Source organism: Macrobrachium rosenbergii, chromosome 56, assembly GCF_040412425.1.
Source record: "Macrobrachium rosenbergii isolate ZJJX-2024 chromosome 56, ASM4041242v1, whole genome shotgun sequence".
Classification (NCBI taxonomy): domain Eukaryota; kingdom Metazoa; phylum Arthropoda; class Malacostraca; order Decapoda; family Palaemonidae; genus Macrobrachium; species Macrobrachium rosenbergii.
The window spans coordinates 16,799,785-16,819,604 of record NC_089796.1 but is presented as its reverse complement, the minus strand read 5'-3'; the positions used below and the strand labels follow the sequence as shown (position 1 = coordinate 16,819,604).

The 19,820-nt window shown below is 37.9% G+C and overlaps 1 protein-coding gene across 2 annotated transcripts in view; it reads right to left on the bottom strand.

The window, feature by feature from the left end:
- Positions 1 to 19,820, bottom strand: part of LOC136836044 (ribosomal protein S6 kinase beta-1-like) — a 61,052-nt gene that overhangs the window by 21,174 nt on the left and 20,058 nt on the right. For both annotated transcript variants that reach the window (XM_067099926.1, XM_067099925.1), the window contains exons 3-5: positions 2,116 to 2,242; positions 1,391 to 1,522; positions 532 to 665 (exon numbers count right to left, since the gene is read on the bottom strand). In XM_067099926.1, the coding sequence (XP_066956027.1) occupies positions 532 to 665; positions 1,391 to 1,522; positions 2,116 to 2,242 (393 nt within the window). The remainder of the gene's footprint in view (positions 1 to 531; positions 666 to 1,390; positions 1,523 to 2,115; positions 2,243 to 19,820) is intronic.

Here is a 19,820-nt window from a genome sequence, read left to right as displayed (position 1 = left end):
TATCTCATATATTGTAGTCACTAATAGGGATGTCTATACTTGCGCTTGTCATGTGGACTGTTTCTTTAGCTGCTTTATCAGCCTCTTCATTTCCCTTAATCCCCACATGGGCAGGGATCCAACATATTTCAATATTTTTTCCCTTATTATACAATTTATGGAGTGAAAACTTAATATGTTGTACAATATTTTTTTTATTATAGCTTTGAATTGCTTCTATAGCGATTCCGGAGTCGCTATAAATCACAAAATTATTACATGAGGCTTCTCTAATTATTTTTATGGCTGATGTTATTGCACATAACTCAGCTGTAAATACTGAGGCATTATCTGGGAGAGATAACTGACACATTTGACTGGGGATACTGTAGCATGTTCCACTCCGTATTGTGACTTAGATCCATTGGTGGACCTTTTCAGATTATATGTTCTACTCAAACATCAATACTTCACACCACATGGAAGAAAGAGAATAGATTATGCCCCTTTGAAATATGCATCATGAAAAGAAACAAAAATATATCCACTTACCAGGCAGTATCTTCCATAAAGATGCCTTCTCTTTCCAAGTGCATGAAGAGCTCTCCACCAGACAAATACTCCAAGATAAGATACAGCTTTCCACCAGTTTGGAATGCATAAACAAGGTCTACAATAAAAGGGTGCTGCAAAAACAAAATAAGATGAAAAAATATACATTTACCATACTGAAATAAGTACTGTGTTATAAGAACATTTCTCAAGCAGATACAGTTCCCAACTGGGAAAATATGTCCAATTCCCCAAACTTCCTGCACTGTACTCTTTTGATGAAATATTTTAATCAGTAAATTTCTAGACTTTTCTTGTGAAATTTTTTTAGACCCACAATAACGAATTTTAAATAAAAGTGAATTACATTTTTGCAAATGCTACAATAAAAATTCTGTTAATGTTGTCTTCAGCCTTATCAGACTAATGATATTAAATGCAAGACTCACTGGATATTGTTCCCATGACAGTTACACAAATCCAACTCAAGACATTCAATTTATTAAGGCATATAGTAATAATGTACTGTACAGGCAGTCCTCGGTTATCGGCCGGGGTTCCGTTCTGGGTGTGTGATGATAACCGAAAATCACCACTAACCGAAAATCGGTGATTTCTGGAGCTTTTACTGTGATTTTTGGGGCTTATCGGCGCCGAAAAGCACCGATTTTCGGTTATTGGGACCTCTGTTAGGTATGTATCAGCGCCAATACCCAATTATTGGTGCCGATAAGCGGAAATCTGTGATTTTCGGCGCCGAAAATTGATGATTTTCGTCACTAGACAAGCACCGTAAAACCAGATCGCCATTAACCGAGCCCGCCATTAACCGGGGACTGCCTGTATAATGAAAACATACCTTAACAGCCTCAAGAATATTTCTTTCAGCTTTGGTATGTGCTGTATCCTTCTGATTGCGAACTATAGTTGCCTTTTTTAATACCTTCATGGCAAATATTTTGCCTCTCTTGCCTCCAGTCATTTTTCTGACCTAAAAATATTAAAAATGAGAAATAAATAATTTAGTTGACTTGAAGCAGATCATAAACTTCAGCAACTGAAATTTACAAAGAAATTCTACATCGAAATTCTACAACCTTCCAAATTGCAAGCCTTGTCTTGCAATGGCAAAACCTATGATGAGTGAACAACAATTCAAGAAAATACATTACAATGGACACAAGAACTATATTTTAGAATACTTTATATTGTAAAAAAAAATTTAAATCATCAATGATTTTGAAGCCTTAGATTTACCTAAATCTAGTTTGTTTCATTATAGTACAGTATTATCACCCAAGCCATGATAAAATCTAGTTTTTGGTTACTGTATTGCATTCTAAAAAAACCCAAAATTCAGCCACACTACTACCATATTAGCTAAAAACACATTTCCTAAAACGTTTAAATTTTTCAATACAGTATACAGTATAAAGCCACCCCCGTAAATAAAGTTTAAAGATCAAACCTGTACAGGAATCATTTTCCTGAGATCTCACAAGAAACAAAAAAATCAACATGTACTGTATAAATTTCCAAACAGTGAATAGCAAATGACAAGATATTTGTATATATATATCGTACCTGAAAAACTTTTCCATATCCACCTTTGCCCAACACCTTCAAAAGCTGAAAGTCTGAGGGTCGTGCCTTCTCTGCTCCAGGATTAACAGTGCTATCTGACAGCTGTAGGGTTTCAATACCCTCTGATCTGAAAAGCAAAAAGTGTGATGAGTTTTTCTGACTGTTTCCATTCTAAACATTTTGCATCATTTTGGCATAAATTATAGGCACTACACACTACCATATATTAAGCCATAAAACCTGGATAGGCTAAGTAACTTGGCCAAGGTTAAAGTGTTCAGATACTTTACTCCACAGTCCTTGAACATAATTTTGTTTGAACATAATTTTGTATCTTTTGCTTCATTGTTTATCATTAGAATTACAGGTGGTATTGTGAACAGACAAACAATTAGAGCAAGAGATGGTACTATACCATGGCACAAAACTAGCTGACGGATAGTGGCAGTAAGATTGGAAGAACTTGATTTCTTATGGAAATTGAGAAAGCTATTTAGAATGAAGAAAGGAAACTCATCAGAATTATTAAGATGATGATCTAGTGTCAACAGCATACTCAAAACATGCCTTGGAAAAATATTCAAAGAACAAAAAAGCAAAGTGGAGAAAGTTAAAAAAAAAGCATAGAAGCAGCAGAAATAATAAGTTATGATGAATGGAAAAGCAGGGAGATGCAAAGTCTGGAGAATGGCAATGTGTATGCTGCAAGTGTTAAAGAAGTGATGCAATATGTTAAAGAGGTGATACAATATCATTAACAGAACATGTTATCTTAAGGAATGGTGAAGATTGCAGTTTTAATAGAGTAAAAGATTTTTAATGCCCGGAAAGTAAAACGAGACCTAATGAGAATTAGATGGAGGAGGCTTCTGTTATGGTGGAGTCATATCTGATGAGGTAAGACATTTCTGTTACATTAGCAACATACTGGACTTGAAGGCCAAAGGGAAAGGACAGTACAATTAGTTATACCAAAAGCCTAGATAAAGCAGCAAGTGCTTCTCTACAAAGCAGACACATGGGCACTTGAAAAGAAAATGAAGCAGATTCGTGAGAGGTAGTACGACAAAAAGTGGCTGAGATTTCTAGCTGGGTGTGTTATAAATAAGGAATCAGCTAACAAATGTGTTTAAAGATTAGAAAACAGATGAAGGCCTACAGCACTGAGATGATTTAGGCATGTGATGAGAAGGGTGGAGCACTCTATTAATAGAATGGATAGGCCTAGGTATTAAAGTGGCATAGGATTGACCAACATAAAGACCAAGATCATTTTGAAGAGCATAAATGAGGACTTGTATCGAGAAATTTTGGTAGAGAGAATCTACAGATAAAATATGAACAATATGGAATAGCATGGTGATTCTGATGTTGTACAACATATAAACATTCTTTTCATCTGATGGGCCTCTAGCTTTTTCAATGGACATCATCATCCCCATAAACATTTTTATATCAGCTTTTCCTTTTATGAGGTTAGACATGAAATGCATTATCTGCAATATCTTCTGTCTTATACACTTTCTGTTGACACTTCCATTAGGTCTAAAGTCTCCAGCATCACCTTTTTTCATGACTTCCTAAGCCTTCCTACAAGTCTTTACCCTGCTACTTCCATATCCACAGTTTTACTATACAACTGTTCCCCATCCCTCCTCATCATGTGTCTAATCCACCTCCTTATTTGACACTTTAGACTATTTTCCAACCTCTAAACACCACATCTCTCCACCAATTCCTCATTCTTCATACATTCTTCCCCTTATACTCCAGCCACAAAAACTTACTAACTAATGGTCATACCTTTACAGAATCTTTTCCATTTTCCTTGTCAGTGCACATGTCTCTGCTGTACTTCATATTTACAAGTAGTTTAACTCTCTCTTCCTACTTCATTAATGCTGCAGGTATTCTCTTTCCTAATGCTCACTAAACCCCTTCTTTAGAGTTCAGTGCAGCCCACGCGCTTCTTCTTTTAAGACCTGCACACCTAACACAACAAATTTGATTCCCCTCTCTTCCCCATTTGCTCTTATAATATTTGAAATCCTGAGCACCTCTTGTGACATCATGTGTTATACTGTATTTGGTACATAGTACAAGTTCACCCTGAAAACCTTCCACACATCAACAACAAAGCCACTTTCCTGATCAATTTTTCCAGTTTCCTTTCCTGTTTTCATTAGTCTCCTCTAAATTCCCATCTTCCACCTTTTTAATATTTCTGCTACCTATTCTTATTCTTCTGATTCTGCTGTTAATACTAGGTCAATTGTGTAAAGCAACTCACAAGAACCCACTGTCTGGACTTCATTGCTGATCCTCGAGGAACGGCAAAAATTATCTGAAATTCTTCTGAAACACCCACCAATGTCTTCACTATATACATCTGGTGTCATGGTAGAGTATCATCACAGGCTAAATGAGTCTTTGCATGGATTTTCCTATAGTTAGCTCATTAAAAAGACTGCATCTTTTGTTGCTCTCCCTGGCATGAAAATCTAACATATCTATGGATTTTTGCAATTTTTCTCAGTCTTTACACCCACCCCTTTCCACTATTTTCATAGCAAGCTCAAATAGTCTTATTTCTCAGTAATTTCAATATTGCCATACATTCCTTTTTCCTTTGTATACCATTACTGTGTGGCTCTTTTTCAAATCTTCGGGTCCTGTTTCTTCATTTTATCAGGTATTAAAATTTTCTGGTAAACTCAGGAGCATTAACTCTCTTTTATTTATATTTAGTCACTTATTATTCTAGTGGTCCTGGGGTATTTCAAATTTTAATCTTTCAAAGAACCCTTTTATCCTCTTCACTTGCTATATTGGACCCTCTATCAAACCAACATCCTTAATTTCATATTCATTTTCTTCATTTAAGTTTCAAAATACTCTCTTCATTTGTTCCAGTATCTACTTATTTTCCACTTCAATTTTTTATTTTCATTTTTCACATACTTTGCCTCGTTGACATTCTTCCCATCTTTCCATAGCCACTTTTGCTGTTTTGATTTCTTCCCTTTTCCATTTTCTGCGTTGCAATTCTAATTCCTTCCCTCCCTATTCCTCTTTGCAATTTTCAACAGCCTTCTAGCCTCCCTTTCTTCTTCTCGTATACCTCCCTACCCTTTTACCTGGCTATCATCTACCAAAGCTTGAAGGCTTTCTTTTTCTTTTCACTACTCTTTGTCATCTTCATTTCCACCCATCTACTCTTTCTCAAAATTCTGCTCTTCCCCAAAGCCACCCACCATTTTTTCTTTTTCTACTGCCTTTTGTATGTTTTCTTTCTTGTTACTGTAACTAATTTTTGACTCTATATTGGTTAGAAAGTTTTCTTGTCTCTGCTCAATTTTATTTCATTTTCAGTTTCTAATTCTTATTTTTGACAATTTCTAAGCCTACAGTATTAAAACTAGCTCTAACTCCATAGTTAAGCAAGTCTAGCACCTTTCATCAGAAATTCTTCTTTGATACGTTTTCTACTTTTCATCGCAATACCACACTTAACCTGATTCAGTTTCTCACTCTCATAAGTTACAACTTTTCTCTAGGTTCTTACTTTAACCCTTGCGCTTAACAAAATTTCAATAAGTTCCTCCTTCACAGCTGCTTTCTCTTAAAGCTATATCACCAACATCCTAAAACCTAATCAGGTCCATTCCTACATGGCCAATAAAGTCTTCTCCTAGCAGCATCCCATCTAACAATGGCACTTCTGATCTTTTAATCTGACAGCCTTACAGAAAATCTTAATTTTTCTTCTACTGGTCTTCCAGACTGTGGCAAGTTAGCTGAAAACTTAAATCTTCATCAGTCTTTCATTTATTTGCCCTCACTATCACGTCTATAGCCTTTCATCTGACATCACTGACCAGTACAACTATTCAATCTTGTCTTCCCACTGACATTCCATCTGAATTTATATTTTTGATGTCACTACTGATAGCTTTTGTGCCTAAATCCTTTCCACCTTGCTTCCTAAACACAACAAATGTCATGGTTTCTCCTTGTCTACATTTCCTGCATTTTCCTAATATTGTTCCCATATTTTTTTACATTTTACAGCTAAAAAAATTGCTACCAGTAACATCACATTTCATTTGCTTGAAAGCATCCAACTAACAAGTTTAGGTGCTCTGTCATATCCGATAAGTATGGGTTCAATCACTGAGAATTCATAATCTCAAAACAACACTTCTCCATAATACTGCACACATTCTTCATCCTTATTCTACTGGTCCACTTTAACTAATCAACATACTGCACTGATTGCTGGTTATCTTTACAATAACCTACTCTTTTATCATGGCTCCTCAAAGAGCAGCCCCATGGGGAAATGACCAACAAATTTTACTGATTTCTCATTTTTTCCACTAAGCATGTCACTTTATCAATCCAAGGGTGAAAAAAGGTAAACGCACAAAAAAAATTCTGAGCACCCTTTTCTCCTCTACAGAAATCTACTAAGGCCCCTATTAAACAACAGTGTGTCGTCTTGTATAACAATAAATGCAATTCTGAGACCAATTACAAGTTTTAACTGCTCATTATTACTATTTTCATTATCATCCTACTTTAAAAATAGAATGTGTATCCATTTAATTAAAACACATCAGCCCCTTGTAACACCCCAGTCTCTGCCTCCCCACGCAGCCCCGCCGGAGTTCTTTGCTTCATACGAAACCTAAGAAAGAATTTTACTGTAGACATTTGGCCAGAGGCTCTGACTCAGTATCATAGGAGCAGGAAGCATCCTACTCCTCTCCAGAAATTGGGAAGGTAGAAAGCTACAGGAGGCAATCAAGCCTCCTCCCTGCAGTATTTCTCATGGGTGGGGCTGTATTGCCATTTTGAGGGCCACTGGAACTTCAGTTCTGGGCCCAGAGTATAGTTATCAGGGCCTGGGGTGGAGCTGGACTGTTGTCCCCCCACCCCCCAATCAGGTTCAATCAGCCTCCGGCCAGAGTTCTGGGGTCTTTGAATGGCCTGTCAGGCTTTCAGTCTGCCAAGGAAGTTCCCTTCCACTGGAAAATTTTTCCGGCGTGTCGTTTGTTTTCCTTTATTCATGCAAGTCTCGGTTGCTTACAGTCTTGTGGGTTCGGATCCTACTGCGCCTGTGGAGCCGTAACCTCTATAGACCTTCCACGCCTTCCTTTCACATCTTGGTTGCATGAAAGGTCCTATCCCTTCTTGGGATTCCAGACTCGGGAGCAGGCGTACCCCTTCAGGTTCATGCCCTCCTCAATGCGGCTCCAGAGTCTTTGCAAGTTTGAACAATACCGTAGTTCAACAGCTCGGTATTAGGAGGCTATGCTAGCTGCATATCTAGTTGCCTGGCTCATTTGGGCACCCAGCGTGCGAAATTGCCTGAGGGCGCCGGTCATTATAACGGTTTCTGAGTCTTTGAGCTCTAAGTAACCGGAAGGAATCCCACCTGATTCAGGAGGTAGCCTTCCAATGTTATGAATCCAGTGGAAGTGGAAAGAGATAGCAAGGGCGTCCTCTATCATTTCATCATCTCAAGTATACACTCGCCGTGCCCAAGAAAAGGTCCTGGTTTTCTCAGTTTGCTTCAGTAACGGTTCTCCTTCTGAAGTCAAAGCTGGGTTCTGTTCAGAGGTATGGTGATCAGGGCGATGTCTCCTGATTCTCCTGCTTGAATGATGGCCTCGGCCCCTTGCACAGCTGTCAAATTAACACCGAGAGTCAGTTCCTCTCCAGCTTTCCCCTCCGGCCTCAGTATTCCACACCGTCACCTCTCTGGGCGGGTGAGGTGGATATTTTTTTTGGCCCAAAGTACATGGTACTTAGTCGGTCACGTTCCGGCAGTTCCATATCAACGCTTTGGAGGGCGGTGACAGTCTTCCTGTCCTTGGGAAACTTCTTCCCCAAGAGGTTTCCTTTTAGGCTGGTTCTGAACAAAACAGCAATAGTGCGCTGCGTAAACAAGTGGTTTTGGACTCGAATTGCAACTCAGGTTATGGTTCATTCTTCTCCATAACCAACAGACGCAGGTGCCTCTGTCTACCATCCCTTCTCGTAGGGGTCCAAAGGTCACTGCCTTTTCCCTATCCAGGGCCTCCCCTGGTGTCGGAATAGTCCTTAGACGGAGCGTCATTCAGGTAGTCTTGTGACCTTTTCCTGGGCCTGGAAGTAGGTCTGTTTGCAACCCAATTCAGCCACAAACTATCAAGCTGTCCTGTCTGGTATAAACTCAGCCTGCGTCAGCCCCCTCAAACTCTGATGTCCTGGCTTTGTGGTCTTTGTGAATCTTACAGTTTAGGAGAAACTGATATTGGTCCTGTTATTACTGTTTCCTGAAATCAGTTAAGGATCCTACTCTACTGCAGTATGGTTCTGCAGTTAAGTAACTAGCACTCTTCACATAGTTTTGAAGCTACAGTACTGGTGCGGCCGCATTGGCCTCGAGGAAAGTGTTTTGTTGGAACCAGACTCACAGGCCCTTAACTTTCATCCCTGAAGTCTGTGTTCGTCTAAGAACAGTACTCCGTCCACATTCGGTTTCCTGGTCTTTGAGTAATGTATCGAGTTAGCTTGGTAACCAACAATCATCTTGTTCTTACCTTTTCCTTGTTAAGGAAGTCCCAAAATTTTTAATCAGCTTAGCTTCTAGTGTTAGTTTTCCTGTACTGTCTGCCCTGTCTAGCAGAACCAATCAGTTTGGTTTCCCCTCATCAAGGGTAGTGTTGTGAGTTCCTCACCCTAACTTTCTATCTACAATTGAAGGTCCTCATTTTCGGTGGTCACCTTGGAAAGTACTCCCCTTTTACAAGGTCTGTTTCTGTGTCCAGTTTTCTCCTTGCAGGCTTTTTAGACAGGACCTCGCAATTTTGTCAGGTCCTCTCCTTTAAAAAAAAAGGGGGCCACTGTCATTGGGTCTGCTATTAGGCAGGAAGTTTTGTATTTTCTTAATACAAGCCTATTCAGGTGCTATTCTAAGCTCATGATCTTAGACGGTGACCACTTACATTATTTTCATTACATGAACTTAGAGGACCTTACTAATGTTCAGGGTAGAATTCTCCTAGTTTTCAACGTTTCTATTTAAGTCTTTAATAGCATAAGAATGATGTTTATTTCTCTGTTATTATTTCACCGGGTGACACGGGACCCGATCCAGAAAAAGGATTTTGACAAAGGAAAAATCTATTTCTGGAGAGAGGCCCGTGTCACCCGTGACCCACCCTGTTTTCATTCTCTCCCTCCCTTGATAAACTTCATTCTAGTGAGGTGGGTGCTAACATGGAATGCGGCTAGTGTTGCCTTGTATACAGTCCATGAGTAGTGCATGGGCTTGTATCGGCACCTCTCTCGTTGGGACTTTTGACATTGGGAATCTGTATAGGATAAGGTTCCGTGTTTTTGTAGTTCACCCTTTTCCATACACGACTCCATCTAGTGGAGCTCGCTCTGGGGTAGTAACTCCAGCATTTCATTTAGCTTTCTCTGGTATCTAGCAACGGAATTACCTAGAAATAAGTGCTGAATGGACTATTTCACCGGGTGACACGGGCCCCTCTCCAGAAATAGATTTTTCCTTTGTCAAAATCCTTTTTTAGGTATCATGCACTTGAAGAATTATCTACTTAAAATGCTACACATTTTTTATGGAATAGGTCCACTACTTGTTATTATTAAAGTGTTCAGTAGTTTCTCCGTCTCACCGAGTCTCATTTCTGGACTCCTGGGGGTGGCACAAAGGATTTACTTATACAGTACAGTTACATGGCAAGCACTGAAGGGAATGGTCAAAAAGCAACAGACTAGGTAATACAACTGAGGTCACAGGATACTGCAAAAAAGTAAGTAAATAAATAAATAAATAAACTTAAGCAATGTTCTCCTTGAAGTGTACAAAGCAATGAGCATTTTAGGCAATTAGATTACCCCCAAGGGGATCTCATGAGGTACCGTATTACCTATAATGTGCCTGAATTAGCATTATGGAAACTACTAGGGTTCTTTGCAGCATCTCTTCAGCCCAGCTATGCTGCATTTTTATTTTTATTTTTAATGCTTCCTTTGATCTATTCCTGTCCATCTGTCCAAGTTTTTAAAGACTATTCTTGTCCAGGCGTTCAAGTTTTTAAAATGTCTACTTCAATTTTCACCTTTGATTAAGAATAAATCCTTAGAGAGAGCCTTACAGAGATCTAGAAATGTTACCTGATGGTCTGGATAAACTAATTAAAAACTTGTGCATCTAGGCATGATACTATTATTGAGGTAATTTTGAAACTACATCAAACCTATATATATTCAGTATGTTGCTCTGCACACTTTCTTCTTCATGACCATTTGTTAACTAAAAGTGTAGTTCCCTACCTGTCGACTGCATTGCACTTAGAAAAAAGATAACTAGACGGATACAAATCATACTTTGAACAGTAGGATACAATTCTTTTACAATTACAGTAGTGTACTTCCCACAACCACACATGCATGTAGAGAGCCAGGCTATGTTTCTCCTTAGAGTAAGATGAAACAAAAATAACGAAACATGCAGCAAGAGAAAGTACAAATAAATTCCATCCAAAGTCAAAACAACTTAAGTAAGTACAAGAAACAACAGACTTAATCAGACTACAGTTGTCACCATCACCTATATTTCTGTTGCAACTGTGGCAACCTGGGCTATCCCTATACTGTACTGCCAGTTCCAAACTGCACAGATTTAAATACTGTACTAGATAGGGAATAGAGAAAATACTAACACAGTATCATGTACAATGAAAAGGGATGAGAAATCAAATGGTTACACATGTCTTTCCACTGCTGGACTAATTTTATAGAAAAGCAGAACCCATGTAAAATTCAAAATAATTCTATGAATCTACTGTAAATGACACTGGCTCACAATGGAACTCGACAAGTTGCAAGTGAGTTAATGGTCTGTTAAACAACCTGAAAGAGCAATCAACATTCTTCTGACAGACTGTATTTTCTGCAATAATGAATACTGTATAGTGTAAAAAACATAAAATGAATAAAAGATAATCGTTTAGGGCTCAAGTCAGATCAAGCCAATGTTGTTTGAAACTGGATAAATTGGAAGGGCTAGTTGTAGACAGGATATCCATGCAGAAAGTTGGTAACACCATCATGACAAAAAACAAGGGAGTGCAAAGTACAGATAGGGTGTTCCCAAGGATGATACGAAAAGAAGTAAATCATGACATAACACAAGATGTGAGTAGTACAAATGAATTTGGGAACAATCACTGGAAAGGCATTTAGTGCATTTAACAGTGTAGAAGATAGGCTATACAGTACTGTAATGGGTACTGAGCTAGGAATGGATGAGGTCACTTTGAACTTATATGCATATGCTGCCCAAGAATGGCTGTACAAATGAATGAAAGCCCAAAGCTAAAGCATCTGGGGAACAATATCAAAACAGAGGATCTATTTATGTACTACTGAATATTTTAAGAATGGAGAAGAATGAAAAAACATTATTAACTGAAAGACTTCAAAACTCCTGGGACTACCATCACGGTTTCCACAGATGGCAAGCAAACAATCAAAATTCATCAAGAGAATCACTAGGGCCAAACCCAAGGAAAAATTAGTGGAGTCTTAAATAAATAAAAAACTCAAATAAGACCAACTTCATGCAATTAACCATAGTGAATCCAGAACTGTCTATCATTTTTTGTTTTACTGCAGATAGCATAACTAGTAAGAAACATTGTTAGAAGCAAGACTGTAAGTGTGTGTGTAAATGGTGGAAAGAAAACACCCATGTCATCCTGAGAGCTGAAGAGACCATTTATAAATCAACCAGAAGGATACCTCCTGTCAAGCAAGGAATCCTGATGGTGAAACAGATTTGCATGAAGTGATAAAGAAAAAAAGAAGGCATATAAGAGGCATGGCAAGGAGGAAATCATCAATAAAGACAAGGTAAAACATACCTCTATACAGTAGCTATGTCTGCACCTCTATACAGTAGCTACAAGTAAATGGATGACATCCAGGAATGTAAAAATTAATGGTGATAAGAGAAAGAAATAAGGAGAGGAGTAAGGTGAAACAATAAGGGACAAAAACTCGTTTTGTGCCTATAGGGGTGGAAAATTGATGCAATCTTCACATTTAACATTTAGAGAGTTAGAAAAACTTTGGTAGCAACAGAATGTTAAACTTTTATATGCCTAATAAAAGCATACACAGTAACTGAGAACTAGACTAAGAAGCCTACAGATTTACAAGAGTAAAAGAAAAGCTTGCAGGACATGTCCACAGTGTGTCAGAAAAAGCACAGCAGAATGGAACTGGCAGGTAAATATTCCTTGAATGTTGGACTGTTCATTGAATCCTCCCTAAGCCTTTATCTTATAGTACTGTACTGGCCATGGATGTGTTATCCCTCAGAAAAAGGGATCAGTCACTCTGGCATATGCTTTCAATGGGTGACACTGTACCTGTATATGAAATAAACCAAGAGAGATTCATTGCCTTTGAGTTTGATAATACTGTGACAGTCACCACCAGGAAATCTATGGATGATGGCAATAGCAATTTAATACTGTATTGGTCAACAGTTTCTTCTATACTCTTTCTAAAATGTTTAGGTCTCTCTGGCGGGGTTGTTTGGGTCTTCGCAGGTAAGGCATATCTGCCAAATGTATAACAACAACAGCGAGATAAAATCATTTCTCCCATTACAGATATCAAATAAAACCTTTTTATTTCACATAGAATTCCAAGTCTATTACATAGGTTCACGATTGATAATGTTTTTTAAGCAATTACAAGAAACGGAATCAGATTTTCTATCAATATGACATCTCATTTTGGTGGTATTGCCAGTACTTCACACACGGATCCACGTGCGTTTAAATTCACGGATAAGCAGCTTAGATTTTCTCTAGGGAGCACTTTCGGTGGTCACGGTCATCACGGTATATTATGTCTGGAGGCATTTCTCGTTTCTACATATACCTTGATTTCTTAACATCGTAGGTAAAGAATAAATTGGTAAGCAAGGAAATGTGAAATAAAGCATAACAGTAAGTTTAGCAAGAGAAAATAAACATTCGTATACAGACAGATCTCTGTCTCTCTCTCTCTTTCTCTCTCTCTGAAAAATAATAGATTGGAAACAATGACTAAATATTGCTTGAATATGATATGGCAACAAAGTTTTGGCCTGACTGAAGGGTAGAGTGACTTTGACACCAACTTACAAGAAGTCATTCCTGGTCATCTCACAGACATGGATAGACATCATCTTCACAGCCGAGAAAAGGCAATTGTCTATAAAGTAAATAGGTATTTTCAAGATGAAAAGGCGAATGGAGGGCCTATGTTATCCCATAAAAAAGCTCTCGCTCAGACAGCTGCTGCAACAGGTTTCAGCGAGAGTACAGTTAAAAGAGTCTGCAGCAAATTAAATGAAGAATGGTGGGCAGACTCTGAGCATGAACAGCCTGTATTTTCGTCACCGAAAAAATCTCGACCTGCAACTGTCACTGCTTTGGATGATTTTGACACATGCGTCATTAGAAGGGCAGTTCTGTCCTTTTATGAAAGACAGGAAATTCCAACTCTGGAGTTGATAAAAGAGGAATTAAAAGAAAGAATATCTTTTAATGGCTGCCCTGAATCCCTTTGTAAGGTTCTCATGAAGATAGGATTCAGATTTAAGAAGGCTGATGGGCGCAAATTTCTCTTGGAAAGACGAGATGTAACTGTAGCTCGGTCAAGATTTTTGAGAGATGAAGCATTGCAAGGAGTCAGGGAGAAATTCGTGTATCTCACGAAACTTTTTTTCAATCAAAATTACACTGTTCAAAAGTGTTGGACAGACTTATCATCCCAGCAAGCTACGGGGGTAAAACCTCCCACTGGTAAAGGAAGCCGATTGATAATTCTACATGCAGGAACAGAAGACGGTTTTGTCAACAATGCAGAACTGGTTTTTCAAGCTAGGAATGATGGGGACTACCATGAACAGATGAATGCTGAAGTTTTTGAAAAATGGTTTAGAAATCAGTTGCTACCGAACATCCCTGCCAACTGTGCAATCGTGATGGACAACGCATCATACCATTCTATGCAACAGGAAGAGTATCCAACCTCATCTTGGAAGAAAGAAAACATAAAGTACTGGTTGATAGAGAATGGCGAACAGCCAACTGATGATTTGCTGAAAATTGAGCTGTATGAACTCGCTAAACGACGTATTAATAACATGGGAAAAAAGTATAAGATTGACGAAATTGCAGCTGAAGCAGGGCATAAGATAGTACGTATACCACTGTACCATTGCCAATACAACCCTATTGAGTTCATATGGGCTCAAGTGAAGTCTTATATAGCGAAAAAGAATACGTTCAAACTGGCAGACCTTAAAATTTTAGTGCAAGAAGCATTGAACAACGTCACGGCGGAAAACTGGAAGAATGCAGCGGAGCATGTAGAGAAAATTCAAAAAGAGGATGCCCGGCAAGATGTGGCTGTAGACAAGTTGGTTGACAGTTTTGTCATCAACATAGCTGATAGCTCTGATGATGAGTTTTCTGAATAAATTATATATAAAAAAGAGAGGATTAGGCCTACAGGGGAAACCTCTCTCTCGAAAAAAAAAACGCATCTTGACTTTTACCTCAGTGGTGGTGTGGAAAAAAAGTTTGATTGAAAAAAAATAGTCTTTTAAAACTTAGATGATTGTCACCCCTCGTTATAGATAATATATAGGCGACAAAGAAGTTTATTTTAATTCGTAATTCGAAAAATGAACAAGAAATATATCAACTATTTCTATAGCATTAATTAAATACTTTTAAGTATCTAATTGTGTAATAATGATAAATGTACATCTATCTACAAGTGCTGACAAAATAGATAAGGTGATCATATGTAAAAAAAAAAAAAAAAAAAAAAAGCTGTAAGATTTAGAAAAGAGAGAGAGAGAGAGAGAGAGAGCAGGGCGGAATAGGAAGGAGATTAAAGTACCTGGAAATCAAAAGTCCCGAAAATCTTATAAGTATAGCCTCAGGGTTTGTCTCGAAGACATTTAAAGGTCTGTCACACACGCGTCAGTTGCCTGTTTTCGTAAAACTGGCAACAGGGCAGATCTTTAAAAGCTTCGCCAGAGAGATCTACTCGTCGTGGCAGGAGTATAGGGCAAAAGAGATAATATATGATATACTGTACTTCAAAAATAAACTGATTAATGGAAATGCTTTTGTGATAGGTTAATAAAAGACTAGACTTAGAACAAACCAAATTTCAAAAGTTCACAGTTGTAGCATGATCCACAGATACATTAACTATTCATATGCCAATTAATGGGTTATTTTCTTACGAAATTGTCTCCCCACAAAAGATGAGTCACATAAGCTTACAAAGAACATGAAAAGGACTAAAAAAACTCTCATAAATTCGACATCAAAGGCTTACAAGGTGCACAGTAAGAATAGTACAACAGGAACCCAAGGAAGGATAAGCAGGTTAAAATGAAACGAGACTTTCAGAAATTCATGCTTGACTGCTGTCACAGGACTAACCACTCCTAGCCAAAACAAAACTATATTCATTGGGATAGGTCAGAGGTGGACTTGTATAAAAAAAAAAATCTCTGCCTACATGATCTGTTCTTTCATATGTGTTTCTCCTTATAAGTCTTTGTAAAATCCATGACACTGGGATGGCAAACTCAAATGTCCCTTTTCCACATTTGCATATAAATCTTGAAAATAAAACCTGAAACAAAGGCCAGTCACATGGAGCGACAGCCACATTTCTAACGTAAGTAACTGAACTGAAGATTTTTTGATGGAGTGAATGATACTGATCAGAAATTTTTGAGGGTCAAGGCCTCAGAAGAACCTGGTAATTTACTACTTGGACAGTATCCATGGTCAGAAGGAACTCACTCTTCTAAAGAAGAGAGCAGGAGTCCTGGGAGTTTCAAGTTCTAGATGAGTTCAAAGTTAACTGGTGATGTCAAGGAAGAGCAAATCTTGCATATCTTCACTCACATTTGGATTACTTGTTTCCTATCTTTTTACAAAAAGAATAAAAGAATAAGTACGCAACTGAACAAAGAACGTTAATGAATCAAGAGACTTATGCCCTAGTACAAGTAACTAAGGTGAACCATTGAGAAAAAACACCAGAATAGAAAAAAAAAAATTTGGAGGGGGGTTCAAACCACTTTAGAAAGACTTGTTTCATGCAGGAGAGCACAACACATGGAGAACAGCACTCTTGGAACTGGAGAAGATTTGCCTAGAATACTGTCTAACAAAGTGACCAAATAGAATGAGAATTATCGCTACATGACGAAGGTTACCTTTATTATAATAGCTTAGAACAAATTTGGAAATAGCAGAGCATTTTTGCTATTTGGGAATATCAGAGCAATTTTGCTCAATGATACCAAAGTTGCAAAGTCATGTTAACAGCCATACGACCTGCCAGCAAGCCCAGGAATGTATGGATCCTGTAAAAATAAGGTACTAATCCATTCTCAATGAACCAGCCTTCTTCAAACAGTCTGCTAACCAAGAATGTCAACTGGTAATTCCTGGCAGGAAGACAAAAAATGCAAGAGTTAACAATCTTTTACTGAGATAATAATTTGGTTATAGATTACTAAACCTTTAGAAAGTATCATCACTGGTAGATGAAGGTACTCAAACAGTCATCTCCATGTATTTAGGTTGATTTGACCTGAAGAGGCATGAGAACTGGTATTTCCTTACAACAGTTGGTCTTCATAGCACCATAAACAGCAGCTTCCAAGCAGCTTTGCTATCAGTGAAGATCAAGACTACAGATGGCCAAAGTCTTAATTTAAATGTGGGTTTTGTAACTTTGCTCATGGATTGAAAGTCCTGCTGGCTAGTTGATTCCACATCTATACTATGTCAAAGAGCACCATTCATAAACAATCCTCATGGATGTATCCATGGTCATGACTGATGATTTCCTTCTTTAAATTCACTGACATTCTAAAAGGCTTGTTGCTAGCCATGAGATCCATGGTTAAGGAAATCATTATAGAAGTAAAGCATAAAGCAAAATTACTGCCACAATTAAATTCAAGCTGAGATAAGGATTCCTTCCTACAAACATAAAATTAGAAGCAAAAGTGCATATAACTATCAATAAGTACAGCCTCAGCAAAGGAACAGTGGTTGCACATAATTGCAAGCCCATACCTGAAAATGTTATCATATAAACACACTATAGACAAATACAAACTACTTGAGCAGTGCTTTACATGCCTTTTGCAGCCTTTAGAACAACTGCAATTACTTGAACAGTTTGACAAATCCTAAGGAAATGATTGAAAGAATAAACAACTGAAAAGTTAAATTTTAGTGTCAAAAGGCAGCTTTGATCACAGCAATGCTTGAAGCCACAGATGTCCTGTTGTCCAAGAAGTCCATCAGTGACATCCATCTAGTGTGTGCCTGTCCCTCTCCTATTCATATTCAAAGAGTGGTAATGGTTGTGGAGCTTATAACTCTTTGCCTTCACTACTACCCAACGGCCTGGTCTTATAATATGAAACCCTGATGGTCTAGTTCAGTACTTATATCACTGCTTCTCTTGAGGGGAACCCTGGCAATGTGGTCCAATAATTGATGTTACTGTATTTCATCATCAAACATTCTAAAATACTGAAGTAAGTTGATTGAGCAAGTCCTAAAAAATAATAAAAGCCTCCTGTTACCTACAGCTAAATCCCAGACTCAGATGTTGCTAATTTTGCATATACTGATTACTTGCTGTAAAAACCAGAACACAAATACGCAGCCCAAAAAGCCAAAATTTGCTATTACAGCTGGCCTATTATTCCATGCAGAAACTGGTAACACTATATGGAGGGTAATGCTGAGAGGCCTGTAAGTGAATTGCCTAGATTCTTCTATAACAGGTCTTCAAAGCAATTCACAGATACAGTGGGATGTTTCTGACAATGGCTTGGGAGCTGATCTTGTACCTACAGTAGTAAAAACAGCCTTTTGATTGCTAATATGAAAGATCCAATAAACAAACACCTTTGATGTGATGTCAGCCATGATCTAAAGGCTTTTCACAATCACCTGACATACAAAACACTAATCATCATTCTGTTAACTCCACAAAGATGACTCGGTTATCCCACAAGGAAGGCACCTGGTCAGAGGGCCTATTCAATTCTTTTATATCTCTTCCTATTTGGCTCTGGGTGCTGTAGCACCCTAAAAGGTACTAGCTCTCCAAGGATACGATGGCTTGACAAACAAAAATGTCTTGTCTGAACTAAATATCAACTTTAGAGAGCACACACACAATGCTCCAGACAATACATTTTAAACATAACTAGTCACTAGTACCACTAAACCACAGAGGTTGCTGTGGTTAAGTGGTACTACTCTCTCATGGCTTAGTGAAAGGTAACCATATATTTTTGGGTAACATCCAGTATGGAAAAATAAGAACATGCGTGATTTATCAAAATAAGATAAGATCACATTGCTTCATAATTATGTTGTAAACAGAAATTCTTGGGACAGAACCTGCTTTAAGACAATAACCTAAACTCAAAATACTTCTATTTATATAAATATCAGAAAAAGAATAAAATAAACCAATAAATAAATATATCTGATGCAGTCACCTCAAGGCGAATATCTGCCCATAATTCATCAGTTAAATCTCTGCAATGGTAATCTTTCATTTTGTAGTTCCACAGAATGAGCCAAGTTTCAGTTTGCAAATTAAGTTTATCAGCCCTCGTTCCAATTCCAGCATTAGACAGAACTGTCATCTAAAATCAGCAGCACAAATGGTCATGAGCTGGAAGTGTTTAAACTGATGCATTTACAGAAAATTTTGTCAGCTCACCTTACATCAAAGATATAGGGTTCTTCGTCTGCAAGTCAAAAGCTGTTTTTGAAAGTCTGACAAATGTCTGGAGAAGTCAGCAACAGTGCCATAGTAACACACACAATAAATCAATCAGTCTTATATTAAATATTTTTTTAAAGTTAGGAAATAGTCACGAAGCCATCAAGACTTAGGAACTTATCACACAGCATCTGGAATTTCTCTCTCTTCAGACTACTTTACTAGTGCTTTAGTTCACTGCATTCCCATATAAAAGTGTTTGCTGAGAGGGTAAACATGCCAATATTGCTTAGTTCTCAATGATCTGCGGTTGCTTATAATTTTGAATCTAGTCAACTGATTTCCTCCTCAAGAAACCTGATACTATGAATAGCCAATTCATAAAGTAGGATACTGTGTATGCTAGTAAAATGACATTTTTATGATAAAATAAGATTTTATATATACTTACCAAGTAGCAATTCTTTTGCTTACATTAAGGTGTAGGTAACTGACCCCACCCATTTTCGAGAAAAGCGGGAACAACCAAGCAGTGGGCGTCAATATGTTTATGCCCAAAGTCCATGTGAGGGGAGGCAGGAGGGCTCCCACTCTGTAATTACTGTACTTGGTAAGCACATATAAAATCTTATTTTATCATAAAAATGTCATTTTTATATAAGCAACTCATCAAGTAATTACATAGCTGATTCCCACATTGACAGGAGGAGGGATGCATGGATTCCCAAAACATTAAAATAAAATAATGAATTAAGGGAATTAATGTGTGTTAGCAAGTAATGCTTGTTGTTTCCTTATCTGGTAAGAGAGTCGCAGCAGGAAGT